This window comes from Fibroporia radiculosa (genome assembly GCF_000313525.1).
Source record: "Fibroporia radiculosa TFFH 294 genomic supercontigs, scaffold11134, whole genome shotgun sequence".
Lineage (NCBI taxonomy): Eukaryota > Fungi > Basidiomycota > Agaricomycetes > Polyporales > Fibroporiaceae > Fibroporia > Fibroporia radiculosa.
This window is the reverse complement of record NW_012133467.1, coordinates 22,252-34,324: the sequence shown is the minus strand read 5'-3', so window position 1 is coordinate 34,324 and position 12,073 is coordinate 22,252. Positions and strand designations below refer to the sequence as shown.

Sequence of the window (12,073 nt, the reverse complement as noted above, 5' to 3'; positions counted from 1 at the left end):
CGGCCGGCGTCCCGCGATGGTGCGCTGCCGTCGCTGCCAGTGGCGGTGTCTCCGTAGGGTGTGCCATCAAGCGTGGCCGTGGGGTAATGATAATGTATCTGGACTCTGACGGTTGTATGGTGTGCTGCATATGAATGAGATGGATGGGGGGCGCAGTGTACGTCTATTGGGATGTCCTCACAAAAGTCTTTTAAGAATTAAGCGTGTGTGCGGCAACGTCCGAAATCATCCTGATGGGGTCGTTTCCTTTAAAGGAAATACTACGAGGTTGAGTCCAACTTGAGCCGGTAAGAGTTCGTTTCATTTTTGGCGTTCATGACCACGCTGCTTACCAAAGATGTTGTCCTGCAGAGAGAGAGGACGCATATCAGACAGATCCACGGTTTCTCGGCGGTGTCGAGTCGGGATTGCGACCACGACAGAGACTTCAAATTTTCAGCAGGAAGCTTCATGGTAGCCGATGGTACAGAGTCGATTATACCGCCGCATACCATCAGTAGAAATAACTACATTCCTGAGCGGCCTTTAAAGAGCATGCGCCCTCGATTGTTTCCGTGTCCGCCCCGATCGACGCTGACAGTTGTGCCGGCCGAGGATAAAGACCCAAGTTCAACTTGCGCGACTTTCTCCCATCTCTCCCTCTCCCCCCCATCATGCGCTTTTTTCTCTCTGTCCTACTTGCCACATCCTACGCACTGACAGCCGTTCTTGCGCACGCACCAAGCAAGACCCAGCGTCGCGACACTTGGTACCACGACGAAGACCATCCTGTTCACGCCCTCTTCAGACGCGATCCGGCCTCCCCAAGTAAGCCGCTCCGTTGGCATGTCTCTCTCGACTAATGATACACTACATTTTCCAGCCGCCTCGGCTGCGTACCCTTCTCATTCGCCCGACCCAAGCAACCTTCCACAGGCGTGGATCGATGCGCTCAATGCTGCCATGGCTTCGGGAAAGATCCCAGATTTGCCTCAGTCTACCATGAACCCTGGCCGTGACCCAACGTATGGAAGTCTCGATCCGAACAGCCCACAGGTATGTTCGACGACGTACCAGTGTAAGATCGACGGCGACATATGGGACGGTCCAAACGGCACCGTCGGCGCTGGCTTCGACGACGGACCGCTGCCTGTAAGCTCCACGAGCGCTGACATCGCTGCACTTGGTTCACCAGTATTTATTTAGCCCTCAACAAAACTATACAGTTTCCTCAAACAGAACAATTTGCATGCGACACATTTCATGATTGGCTTGAACATCGTGCAATACCGGACCCAGTTTGACATAGCCGTCAATACGAATGAGGGTGCGCATTCACTATCACGAAAAGATCCATGCTAATCATGGGGTGCATCGTCAGACGACATCGCCGTACACACCTGGACACACCCGTATATGACCACACTCAGTAACCTTCAGGTCCTCGGGGAGCTCGGATGGACGATGCAGATCATACACGACCTAACTGGTGGACGCGTTCCGCGATTCTGGCGTCCACCGTATGGAGATTCGGACGTTCGTGTTCACGCCATTGCCCTCGAGGTCTTCGGACTTACCACCATCATGTGGAACTACGAGTATGTCTCATTCTCCTTCCCTATCGGAAAGCGTGCAATTCACATACCACCCGCTCACATAGCACCAACGATTGGGCACTCGAGTCGGGTGGGACAAGCATGGCCGCCATCAAAAAGTCCCTCCAAAAGTGGTACGGCGGGAGCAAGAGCCCAGGGCTGATCATCCTCGAGCACGAACTCAGCGATCAGAGCGTAGAGGCATACATCGACGCGTTCCCGCTCATCGCACAAAATGGCTGGGACGTCGAGAGTGTCGTGCGCCTCTTTGGTGGCGCTTACAAGAACACCAGCGGCGCCGACGCCGAGGTCGGCGGGAGTATACTTGTTGCCGAGGTTGGTGGTACCATAGGCGGCGATGGCAGCGACGGTAACGCGGGCGGCGCCGGAAATGCCGATACCGCAGGCGCAGGTGGAGGCAACGACTCGACGCCAAATGTTATGGCCGCCAACGCTAGCCCCAACTCGCCGGGGAGCCACACGACTGAGCCCACTCATACATCGGGCACATCAAATGCGCCCACGTCCCCGAACGCGCAGAAGAGCAGTTCGGCGCCATGGTATGGCACAGGGATAGTCCCTTGGATCATGTCACTGGTTGGCTTGGTCTTCGCTGGACTCACGTTCTGAAGCCGTGGTTGGACCTTCTCCCGGTCGTCTTCACATCATTCAATTCCTGTTTGTCAGCACACACAACTCACCATAGAACATGTATCCATAACATGATACCCAGCCGATGTAGCACTGCCGAATCGTCCTATAGAGTTCTTTCGTCCTCCATTTTCTTGAATTTGAAGTAAATCAAGGTCATCCGTAGTACAAAACAAACATCCGTCAATTTCTCCGTACTCATACATCAATATACATATACATTATATGTGAACGTAGATCATTTGCAACTCTTGGACTTAAACTTGGATCTCCTCCGCGAGTTTGTCAAAGAGAACCTTCAGCCTTCCAGCTTCATATTTCGCCATGGTCGCATTGGCATCAAATGTAATCGACTCCGTGAGGGCGGGCAGCGTGGTGGCACCATAGCCTGTTCGGGATATACTTAGCTCGCAAACTACGCAGCCTGGAAACCACTCACCCAGCCATTTTCCCGGAGCGACACCGAGGTGGCGGTACCACTCACGGTCCCTGATACCATCAGGATGGATGAACCCCCGTTCAAACGCGACCAGCTTCTTATTCGCAGCGCGCACACGCTTGACGGCACGCACGAACGCCTCGCGGAGCTCCTTGTCTTTCCCGTCGTGAGCTTCGATGTGGCACTTCTGACCACGCACATGCTTGTCTGCACTGTCGCGCCCGTGCTCGCGCTCACGTTGCTCCTTGAGCATGCCTGCCCAGCGCCCAACGCGTGGCTTTACCGTCCGACCTTCGATTGTGCGTGCTGGCGACGCGGGATGAGCGTGGCCAGCACGAGGGCGTGCGTGCTCCTCATTGCCGCGGTGTCCGTACTCCTCTCCCGCCTCGTGCTTGCGGTGCTTGCACGGCTTACGGAAGATCTTCCGCAGCTTGCACCACGCCTTGCGGATGTGGTCTCTGACAAACTTGCGTCGTGCAATGCGCCTAATGAGGTGCCTGAGCTCGCTTTCTGCTTCCGACTTTTCGTTATCGAGGGCCACGCTTGCAGCACGCAGCGAGCTGATCGATTCGCGCAGAGACGAGAAATCAACGTCAAGCGCCATCGATGACCTCAGCTGTTCCACTCTGCAGACAGGTCAAGGGCTGCCTGGTATATCTAAGCGCGCACTCACTTGTCAAGATACGCATCCAGTTGCACTGAATAGTGGGTTGTATTCAGAGGGAGGACGATGGAATCAGCAAGCCTCAAGGTCTGGAGGCCCAAGAATCGGGCAATTGCGACCTAGGGAGATGATGAGTGAAGATGACAAACCCCATTAACGAATGGCGTACATGACGTAAAAATCCCGGGTCAGCATATAATTCCTGCCACCGTTCCGAGTCGAAGACAGAATGGTAGTGGTATACCGGATCAGACAACGTCGACTTGAAGCCGTTATTCGTACTCGCCACCTAGCGTGTCGGGGTCAACAAGAAACACAGTATACTAGAAATTGACATACACCAATACGTTGAAGGAACACCGTATAATCACTGCCGGAGCCTAAGACGTTGACGCCAAGGTCATCAGCTGCCATTTGAGCCTGCTCCTCTTCGTAAACGGAAAGCGCTTCTGCGTCGATGTGATTGCCGTATAAAGGGCCTTTGTCTTTTGTGGCATCCCAAAGTGTAAGGCCAGGTTTGGTAGGATGTGCAATGGTTTCTGCTGCAGAACGCATGAAATGGGAAAGGGACGGAGAGGCAGCGCTGTAGAAGCTAGATCCAGACACAGATGAATCTGAAACAGACGGTAGGTTAATGACACGAACTGACTGATTGAAAGGATAGCATACCGAGATTCACATACGCAACGACGTGTTCGTCGATCCAATCCGCAAAGTCTTCGCCCCATTCGGTGCTTCCGATCAGACCATACTGTGAAGGGTGTAAGATTAGTTCAGTCAATCATTCAGTTCATGGCAAATATACCTCTTCGGCGTCCCAGCTAGCGATGAGGATAGTTCGAAGAGGCTTCCAGCCTTGCTTGAGCAGTACACCGAGGCCACGGATTACCTCGTGGATCGAAGCAGTACCAGATGAGGGGTCAGTGGCACCCAAGACCTACCGGAAGGAGGAAAAATCATGTCAATTAGGGAGAACGAACAGGCAAAACACAATCGATATACCCAAGCTGCACGTATGCAATGAGCAACTGCGAACTGCTTCATGGATTCGACGAAGGCTCACCATCACGGTGGTTTCCAATAACAACGACCTCGTCCTTGATATATCCCGGTATTACACCCATCGTATTCCAGATCGGAATCACCCTATCATCAACTATTCACAAGAGCAAGTTAGTTCACACTTGTTGAAAATGCGATAACTGCTCGAGCTCACCATGGTTAACTAACGATATCGTGCGATTACCACCGCCTTCTTCAATTTCGTCCAAAAGCACCTTGGCATTAGCCCACGAAATGGGTAGACTTGGAATGGTGGGAATATTAGTCCCTTCCGTACGGGTACTGTTCTCGTATGAGGGATATCCGGGAGTCGTTGGGTCTCTGGCAGCGAGGTCAGCAACTGCGACGGCTGAAAATATGGCATACACACCCGGGGTAAATAGACAAGAATTGCGTGCTGCCGCGCTGAACGGATGTTGGGTTGCGTGCGGGGCCATTAGGATATCTATTGCGATGATGAGGCAAGCAAAAAAAAATCAAGTTTATTTCAAACGCACGCCTCATAGCCATTCTCCTGGGTGACGGTCCCATCATCACGAGGGTCCGAATATATAAGACAAGCGACGGCGCCGAGGTCTTGTGCTCCCTTGACCTAAACTCCCAGCATTCGTAAGTGCCAGCTAGAGGACCGAGGAGCAAGCTGACCTTGAGCCCACGGAAGATCCCTCCATATCGGGTGATGACAATTGTACCATTGAGTTCGACACCTAATGAGGGGCAGAATGGATTATAAATAACAAAATCTCGAGCTTCTGCTCACCTGAAGCGACTAGCGCGTCGTAGTCTTGCTTCCTTCCATAGTTCGCATACACCAGTTTGCCTGCTGCTTCCCCACCCCTGCTCAATCCATGGAAAGTCGGGACAGCATCGGCGTATTTCCCAGCATCCGAATCCGTCTCATCTGCCTGCTCCTCAAGGTTGGCAGCCCACACAGCGTTGCCGTCTTCATCGAGTATTTCCAGACTGCGATCAAGAGGTGTGTTCATGACAGGGTAATATACGTCGATCCAGGCAGATGGCTTGGAAGGGGACGAAGAGGTGATGGAAAGTGTGGCACCGCGCGACTCGGAAGAGCCAGCGGGGAAGACGGGGAGCGGTGATGAAGCGGAAATGCCGAGCTCTGACTGTAGCAGGGCGAGAAAGTCAGTCGCAGTCTTGTAGTCGCCTTCGGAGCCTGCGAGATGAGGGGCAGTTGCGTACTGACGGGAGGTGGCCAAGGCACTAGCAGGGTTGGGGACCGCGCTGTGATATCTATGTCAGCGGGGAGCATAATTGCGAACTAGACAGAAAGCGGCCCTTACAGGAATATCTCCTCCGCAACCTTTCCAAAAGGTGCCGCTTTGTGTTTGAATCCTTTCTGCGAGTGCCCTCCAAACGCTTTCGCAAGCCACAAGCCTTGCTGGGCGTTGATTTCCCGGTTGATCTGACAGACCAAGGAGCCCACATAGTAGAACGTGGCAATAGCCGCAATTCCAACGAGCACCGTTCGCCGCAAGAGGCACCGACCGCGAGCGGGTGCCGGAGACGATACGACCGGGGCAGGTATGGTTCCAGGCTGCTTTTCAAGTTTTGCTGACGGCTTGTTCCCCGCCATGGCGTGGTCCATGTTGTTGCAAATCAACGAGAGGCGGTGTTCATATATGCGGAGGCAAGTTAGGTGAGCCGCAGTAGTACGTGGGATCCTTGAGTAGATGCGAAGCACGTATTCAGTGCGAGTCTGCGTAATGCCGGCAAGCCGACGGCACAAGACGATGCAATGATTAGTATAGCCAGAAAGATATGGATTTACCAGTAAGACTCTAATCGACACTCCAAAGACATTTCTACGCACCGTTGACAGACAAGAGGAAAGAGACGACAGTCCTTCAGCGCTTCAGCCGCGGAACAACTTAGAGAGCTCCCTATCCGCAACCGCCGGCCAGAATGAGGTCATGCACTCAGAGACGCGTCCCGGTGGCTGAGTTTCCTCGTTTCCATGCGTCCCGGCGCCGCACGAGTTTGTCTGGACAGAAAGCGAGAGCTCTCATTTCAAGCACAACACTGATATGCTACATACATCTTCGAAACATACAGAACCTAATCAGAGTCCATACACAAGCACTCTGCTCTACGGCATCCAACTAGTATTTCCCAAGGACAATGCATGTGCGCGTGGGGATATACACCTGCAGATATGAGTCTTGAGAATCCGTTGTGCATGCCTCTGAGGGCTCAGTGCCTACCTGTAGCCAATTCTTCCTCCCATTCCATTCCATGGGCGTCGTGAAATACTGCCCTCCCAGCGTCACGTTGTCGAACCCGCCAAACCGCTTTTCGTCGCTCGTCAAGACGACATGATACTCACCCGGCTCCTCTACACCAACCCGATAGTCCGTGAATGACTGCGTCGCGTTGAAGTTGAATACGAACAGAAGACCCCCGCGCTCAAACACGACGACTTTGTCCACCTCATGTTTCAGAGAGACATATGCAGGCTCTGCTGCGAGCCACCCGTACTTCTCTTCTGTATGATTCATCGCCTTATCGAATTCGTTCAGATACCTATACCGCAGGAGTTGATCGTCGACAACGTTCCACTGTCTTCGAGCATAGTGGAAAGAATTCCCGTTTCCTTCGCGGGGAAAATCAAGCCACTACTGCGAGTAAGCAACTAGACTGTATCAAAATATGGCACACATACACACATACCTCAGGATGACCGAATTCATTGCCTTCGAAATTGAGATAACCCTCCCCTCCAAGCGAATGAACGAGTAATCTGTTTTCAATCAGATCATTGGCATTCACGTCCATAGGTTACGCACCGAATCATCTTGTGCAAAGCGATACCTCTGGCAATGACCGGCGTATACTCCGTCAAGTCCGACATATTCGTGTACATCTCTTTGTCCATCAACCAGAACGCGAGCGTCTTGTCACCGACGAGTGCCTGGTCGTGGCTCTCCGCATACGCAATGCTCTTCTCGCGATATCGGCGGTTCGTCAGTGTGTGCACAATATTCCCCATCTCCCACTCGTCGTCGCTCTTGTGCTTCAACAACTTGATCCACATATCAGGTATCGCCATCGACAGGCGGTAGTCGAATCCTACACCACCCTTTCCTACAGGAGCACAGAGCAACGGCATACCAGAAACATCTTCGGCAATAGTGATACAAGATGGGTATAGTTCATGCATCGCATCGTTCGCCTGCAAGGCGGGATAAGTAGTATGCGATTTGAACATAAGGGAACTTACCAGCATGAGATACCCAATTGCCTCAATGTCTGCACCGGGGCCAAAGTATTCATGGTATCCGCCAGAGAAACCGGTCCCGATACCATGGTGTACATACATCATGCTGGTCACTCCGTCGAAACGAAATCCGTCGAATTGATACTCCTCCATCCAGAAGCGGAGATTGCTCATGAGGAAGCGTAGCACCTCATAACTGCCGTAGTTGAAGAGACGGCTGTCCCAGAGCTCATGACGACCCCTACCACCTTCGTGAAAGTAATGATGGTCCGTGCCATCGAAGTGATTTAGCCCATCCAGTACGTTCTTGCATGCATGCGAGTGTACGATGTCAAGAAGGACGGTAATCCCCATTCCGTGAGCGGTGTCAATAAGTTCTTTGAGGTGCTCCGGTGTTCCATAGCGCGAGCTGGCCGCGAAGAAGTTCGTTACCTGATACCCAAACGCTGTCAAGGGGCTATGAGAAACACATCGAGATAACCCAAGACATAGTACCCACAAGCATAATAAGCGTGCTCCATGATAGCCATCAGCTGAATTGTGTTGTATCCGAGGTCTCTGATCCTGGGTAGCATATTTGCCGTGAATTCCTTGTACGTCCCAACCCTGTATTCAGAGGTCGAGATACCAACATGCGCTTCATATATGCGCACGCTCTTCGGCTGGGGAGGACGTATGTGTTTGAATTTGTATCGTTCTTCTTCAGGTGGGTTCCAGAACCGTGCATCGTACACGGGGGAGACGGACAGATCTTGAGTGACGCGCTTGATCCAAGCGGGGAGTCGTTCAATGCGCTCGCCCGACAACGTTATCATGGAGATCTAGTACAATTTATATAAGTACAAAGGGTCCGCGAGTGTTCTGGATAATGGCGGACCTTCAGCTTCGAGTCATGAGGAATAGCACATATGCCAGGTGCCTTGGGAGGCACAGTAATCTCCCAAACACCAAAGGAGTCCTTCACCATAGGATGGGAAATCCGGTTCCAGTTATCTGCGCAAGACGATAAGTCGCTTGCTTTTAAGAGGAACGCAAGCATACTCACTAAATTCACCGATAAGGACCGCCTCCTTGACAGTGGGTGCCCACTCTCTGTATACCACCGACCCGTCCCCCCTGACATTCAAGCCGAACTTGAGATAGCCCTGGGTGAATGAGTCGTATCCGCCCTCATTCTTCTCGATAGTGTCCTTCCATTTTCTGAACGCGTCGTGGCGGTGAACTATAGCAGATACATTATGCTCGAGCCACGGATCGATATCGAGCACGGTCTTCGCGACGAGGGGGGCAGTGGACATGATCTTTGGTGTCTAGGACTGAACGGGAACCAGAGATGGATCGATGCAGAGGACGAACAGCGCATATATATCGGTTATGGATGGACTGGTGCTCGCATTCACCCGAGCCCAGTGCCAGCGGTGGAATTGTCTCCCAATTAATGTCATGTCCCGCTTCGAGATCCAGACGCGTGACGCGTCCTGACATCATCGCACGTGCGAGGCCAATACCAAGCATGTGACCGCGACGCGTGGAGGAACCTCGGAAATTTGGCAGCTGATCGCCCCAGGCACACCGGGGAACACCAGCTTGCGCTCACGACGCGCGCCAGCAGCGAGAGCACGAATATTCGCCGTGCCATCCTATGTCGGGCTCTTATCCACGACCTCCATCATGCTTCCAGCACCAGCAAACACCTCGGTACTGGGAAATGTCATATCCAAGCTTATATCCGTAGTAACCATCCTCGGCCTGTCCCTTGTCGTCTTCGCCTACCGGCGGACTCTGACGCCGCTCTACGGCACAGCTCCTACCGACCACCACTTCAATAAAATTGTATGGCTCGCCTGTATTGCTGGTAGCTTTGCGCCTGCTCTGTCCGCCTCGCGTGCAACCCTCGCTGCTGGAATCCTACTATGTATCATGCCTCACACAGCCTATTGGCTCGCTGTCTTCAGCGGACGGCTGGGCAGTCCTACATGGGGACCAGTCCTTACACACTTGACCGTGATTGTCCCTGCTATATTTCTTGGATTTTCAATCGTCAAAGCAGTTCAGGTGGGTCAACCTCGACGTGTTGAATTATCTTCTTTCTGCATCTGGGCCCTCTGACGCCTTACACAGCAAAACGTAGAGCAAGAAAACGCTAATGCTCCTCAACAAATGATTACTCTTCCTGTGGCTCAGACAACAATCATGACACTGCAGGACTTATGGCCTGCTGTGCCCTACCTCAAAGAAGCATCGGAAAGTCAAGTTGTAAGTACTGACTTTCAATTCACCTAATTTACCATCCATTCATTTGCCATCAAGCTTTTGTATGCGGGAACCCTGTTGCTTGTAGTATGGGCTATCTCACCTTTATTGCCCACTATTCCTTCGGTGGAACTCCCACCGATACAACTCGTGGAAGCACCAGCGAATGTAGGTTCCGCCAAAGCAATCAAGTCGAAAGGTCAACACAAGAAGAAGTCTTCCATGGCTAGATCATCTGTATCTGTGCCAATAGAGTCAAAGCGACATCCCTTGCCATCGACTCCGAACTCCACAAGCCAAAGCTATGGGCGGCTCTTCGTGCTCCCGCTCCTGTTCGTGCTGACCATGACCAGTCTTCAATCACCCACGCTCCCGAAACCCCTTCTCAGTGTCTACAATCACCCCTCCTACCCACTCCGTATACTCTCCTCTGTTCCCTCGCGATACTCTGGTGTCCTCGTTGTCGGCGAGGCCCTCCCGCCAACAGAGGGTCAGCCCATTGTGGGGAACTTGCACTCAATGCGGTATTTGCGCGCAGGGCATTCGCTACTTGGAGGCACCTGGATGGGAAGTATGGCAACGGCTGGGCGCGAGAGATCCGACCCTGCTGCGAGAGATGAGGCAGGCGAGCCTTTGGGCGAATCCATTTATCACGCTTTCATGATGCAGGAGGCAGTGAGATTAGCGAAACGGCCTGACGGGAATGAGCATGAAAGTGCTCTTGTAATGTGAGCACTTTGGTATGTCAGGTTACTGGTTGTCACTAAGTACCCTGGTAGTGGTCTTGGTATTGGCACGTCGGCTTCCGCGCTTTTACAGAACGGAGTGTCGACCACTGTTGTTGAGATTGACCCTGCCGTATATGACGCCGCAAGACGATTCTTCGCGTTTCCCGAGCTCGATCCTGAGAAGATCGTTCTCAGGGATGCTAGAGGATGGGTAAGAGAACGTAAACTTATGATAGAGAACGAGACATCGTCAGAGTATACCGCGCAACAAGACAAACAACCCTTGGAGCTTTACGACATGGTCCTGCACGACGTATTCTCTGGTGGTGGTCTCCCGGCACACGTCTTCACACAACAATTCTGGAATGACACAAAGCATCTAATGCATCCTGATGGTGTGCTAGCTGTGGTAAGTCATCTTTTCTGACAGTCGGGAACATCGTCTGATTGTCGTGTCATGTAATGAAGAATTTTGCGGGACAACTCGACTCTGAATCGTCTCGTGCAATCATACTCACTCTAGAGTCTGTCTTTGGAGCGTGTCGTGCGTTCAGTGACGAGCTGAATCCAGATCAAGAAGCGCGCAGTCAATACCACAATTGGGTTAGTCTTCCTTGCTCGCATTTTAGGTCCTTGAAGAGAATTGAGACCCTCTTGGCGCACCCAGGTGTTCTTTTGCACACCGTCAAATTCTGCGCTTACATTCCGAGCGCCACGTACATCCGACTATTTGGGATCATTGCAGCGTCGACAGATCTTCAGTACACTCTCACAGCGAGAGATTGATCTTGCGCCAGTGCGCGATGGTGTTTCCGAAAAGCAACGATCGCAGTATATTTTGACAGATGCTAGCAATTCACTCGGGAAATGGCAAGAGACAGAGGCTTTGCATCACTGGTCTATCATGCGGGAGGTGCTTCCCGATACTATATGGGAAACATACTAGTAGGTGTTTCCTGAATCTTGATGGAATTTGTCAAGCTGTATAGTTCGGGATGGTCCTGGTACCAACGACCCAGGTGGTGTACTGTAGACAAACGATTGACCAAAAGAGATATCCATGTTTGTGGTTGAAGCCCCGGTTGCCAGAGTAGGACGCAAAAATGTGGTGTGCGTGGGGATTTCTAGAGTCTTGTAATTAAGTGACTACAATACATGGAGCCTGAAATGGATTATTCGAAGAACCATAACCGCGGCACCCGGGCCATCGGCAGGCAACGCGAGCAGCGCGATCACATGTCATCCGTCACGGAGAATGTTGAGCGTGTGGCTGGATGTGGCTTGGTCCTGGCTTGTCAGCGTACTTGAAGCGCGGTGCTCTGCGCCCAAACTCCCTTCCTCGCTCTGTTTTCAACCAAGTCCTCGCGCGCTAGTTGATTACGATCACCCCACAAAACACAAAATACTCCACCATCTGGGTATTGAAAGCCCTCAGCGTATACTTGTTGTACTTTCCATTATGGTTCC

The 12,073-nt window shown here is 52.2% G+C and overlaps 4 protein-coding genes across 4 annotated transcripts; 2 read left to right on the top strand and 2 right to left on the bottom strand.

The window, feature by feature from the left end:
* Positions 1–653: 653 nt before the first annotated feature.
* On the top strand, positions 654–2,204 carry FIBRA_07075 (uncharacterized protein; the record flags this gene model as incomplete). The annotated part of the gene is made up of 5 exons (XM_012328774.1): positions 654–807; positions 863–1,131; positions 1,186–1,306; positions 1,361–1,577; positions 1,640–2,204. The coding sequence occupies 5 exons, from the start codon at positions 654–656 to the stop codon at positions 2,202–2,204; spliced, it is 1,326 nt and encodes a 441-aa protein (XP_012184164.1).
* Positions 2,205–2,482: 278 nt separating this feature from the next.
* FIBRA_07074 (uncharacterized protein) lies at positions 2,483–5,984 on the bottom strand (the record flags this gene model as incomplete). The annotated part of the gene is made up of 15 exons (XM_012328773.1): positions 2,483–2,613; positions 2,665–3,290; positions 3,338–3,447; positions 3,498–3,617; positions 3,668–3,942; positions 3,998–4,079; positions 4,134–4,265; positions 4,331–4,356; positions 4,392–4,484; positions 4,545–4,711; positions 4,761–4,835; positions 4,888–4,982; positions 5,036–5,097; positions 5,151–5,632; positions 5,692–5,984. The coding sequence occupies 15 exons, from the start codon at positions 5,982–5,984 to the stop codon at positions 2,483–2,485; spliced, it is 2,769 nt and encodes a 922-aa protein (XP_012184163.1).
* A 526-nt stretch (positions 5,985–6,510) lies between these two features.
* Positions 6,511–8,923, bottom strand: FIBRA_07073 (uncharacterized protein; the record flags this gene model as incomplete). The annotated part of the gene is made up of 8 exons (XM_012328772.1): positions 6,511–6,555; positions 6,613–7,023; positions 7,079–7,148; positions 7,195–7,580; positions 7,629–8,071; positions 8,125–8,446; positions 8,503–8,618; positions 8,671–8,923. 8 exons carry the CDS (start codon positions 8,921–8,923, stop codon positions 6,511–6,513), a joined length of 2,046 nt encoding a protein of 681 aa, XP_012184162.1.
* A 373-nt stretch (positions 8,924–9,296) lies between these two features.
* Positions 9,297–11,552, top strand: FIBRA_07072 (uncharacterized protein; the record flags this gene model as incomplete). The annotated part of the gene is made up of 6 exons (XM_012328771.1): positions 9,297–9,680; positions 9,747–9,881; positions 9,936–10,606; positions 10,658–11,015; positions 11,075–11,209; positions 11,274–11,552. The coding sequence occupies 6 exons, from the start codon at positions 9,297–9,299 to the stop codon at positions 11,550–11,552; spliced, it is 1,962 nt and encodes a 653-aa protein (XP_012184161.1).
* Between the last annotated feature and the right edge of the window lie 521 nt (positions 11,553–12,073).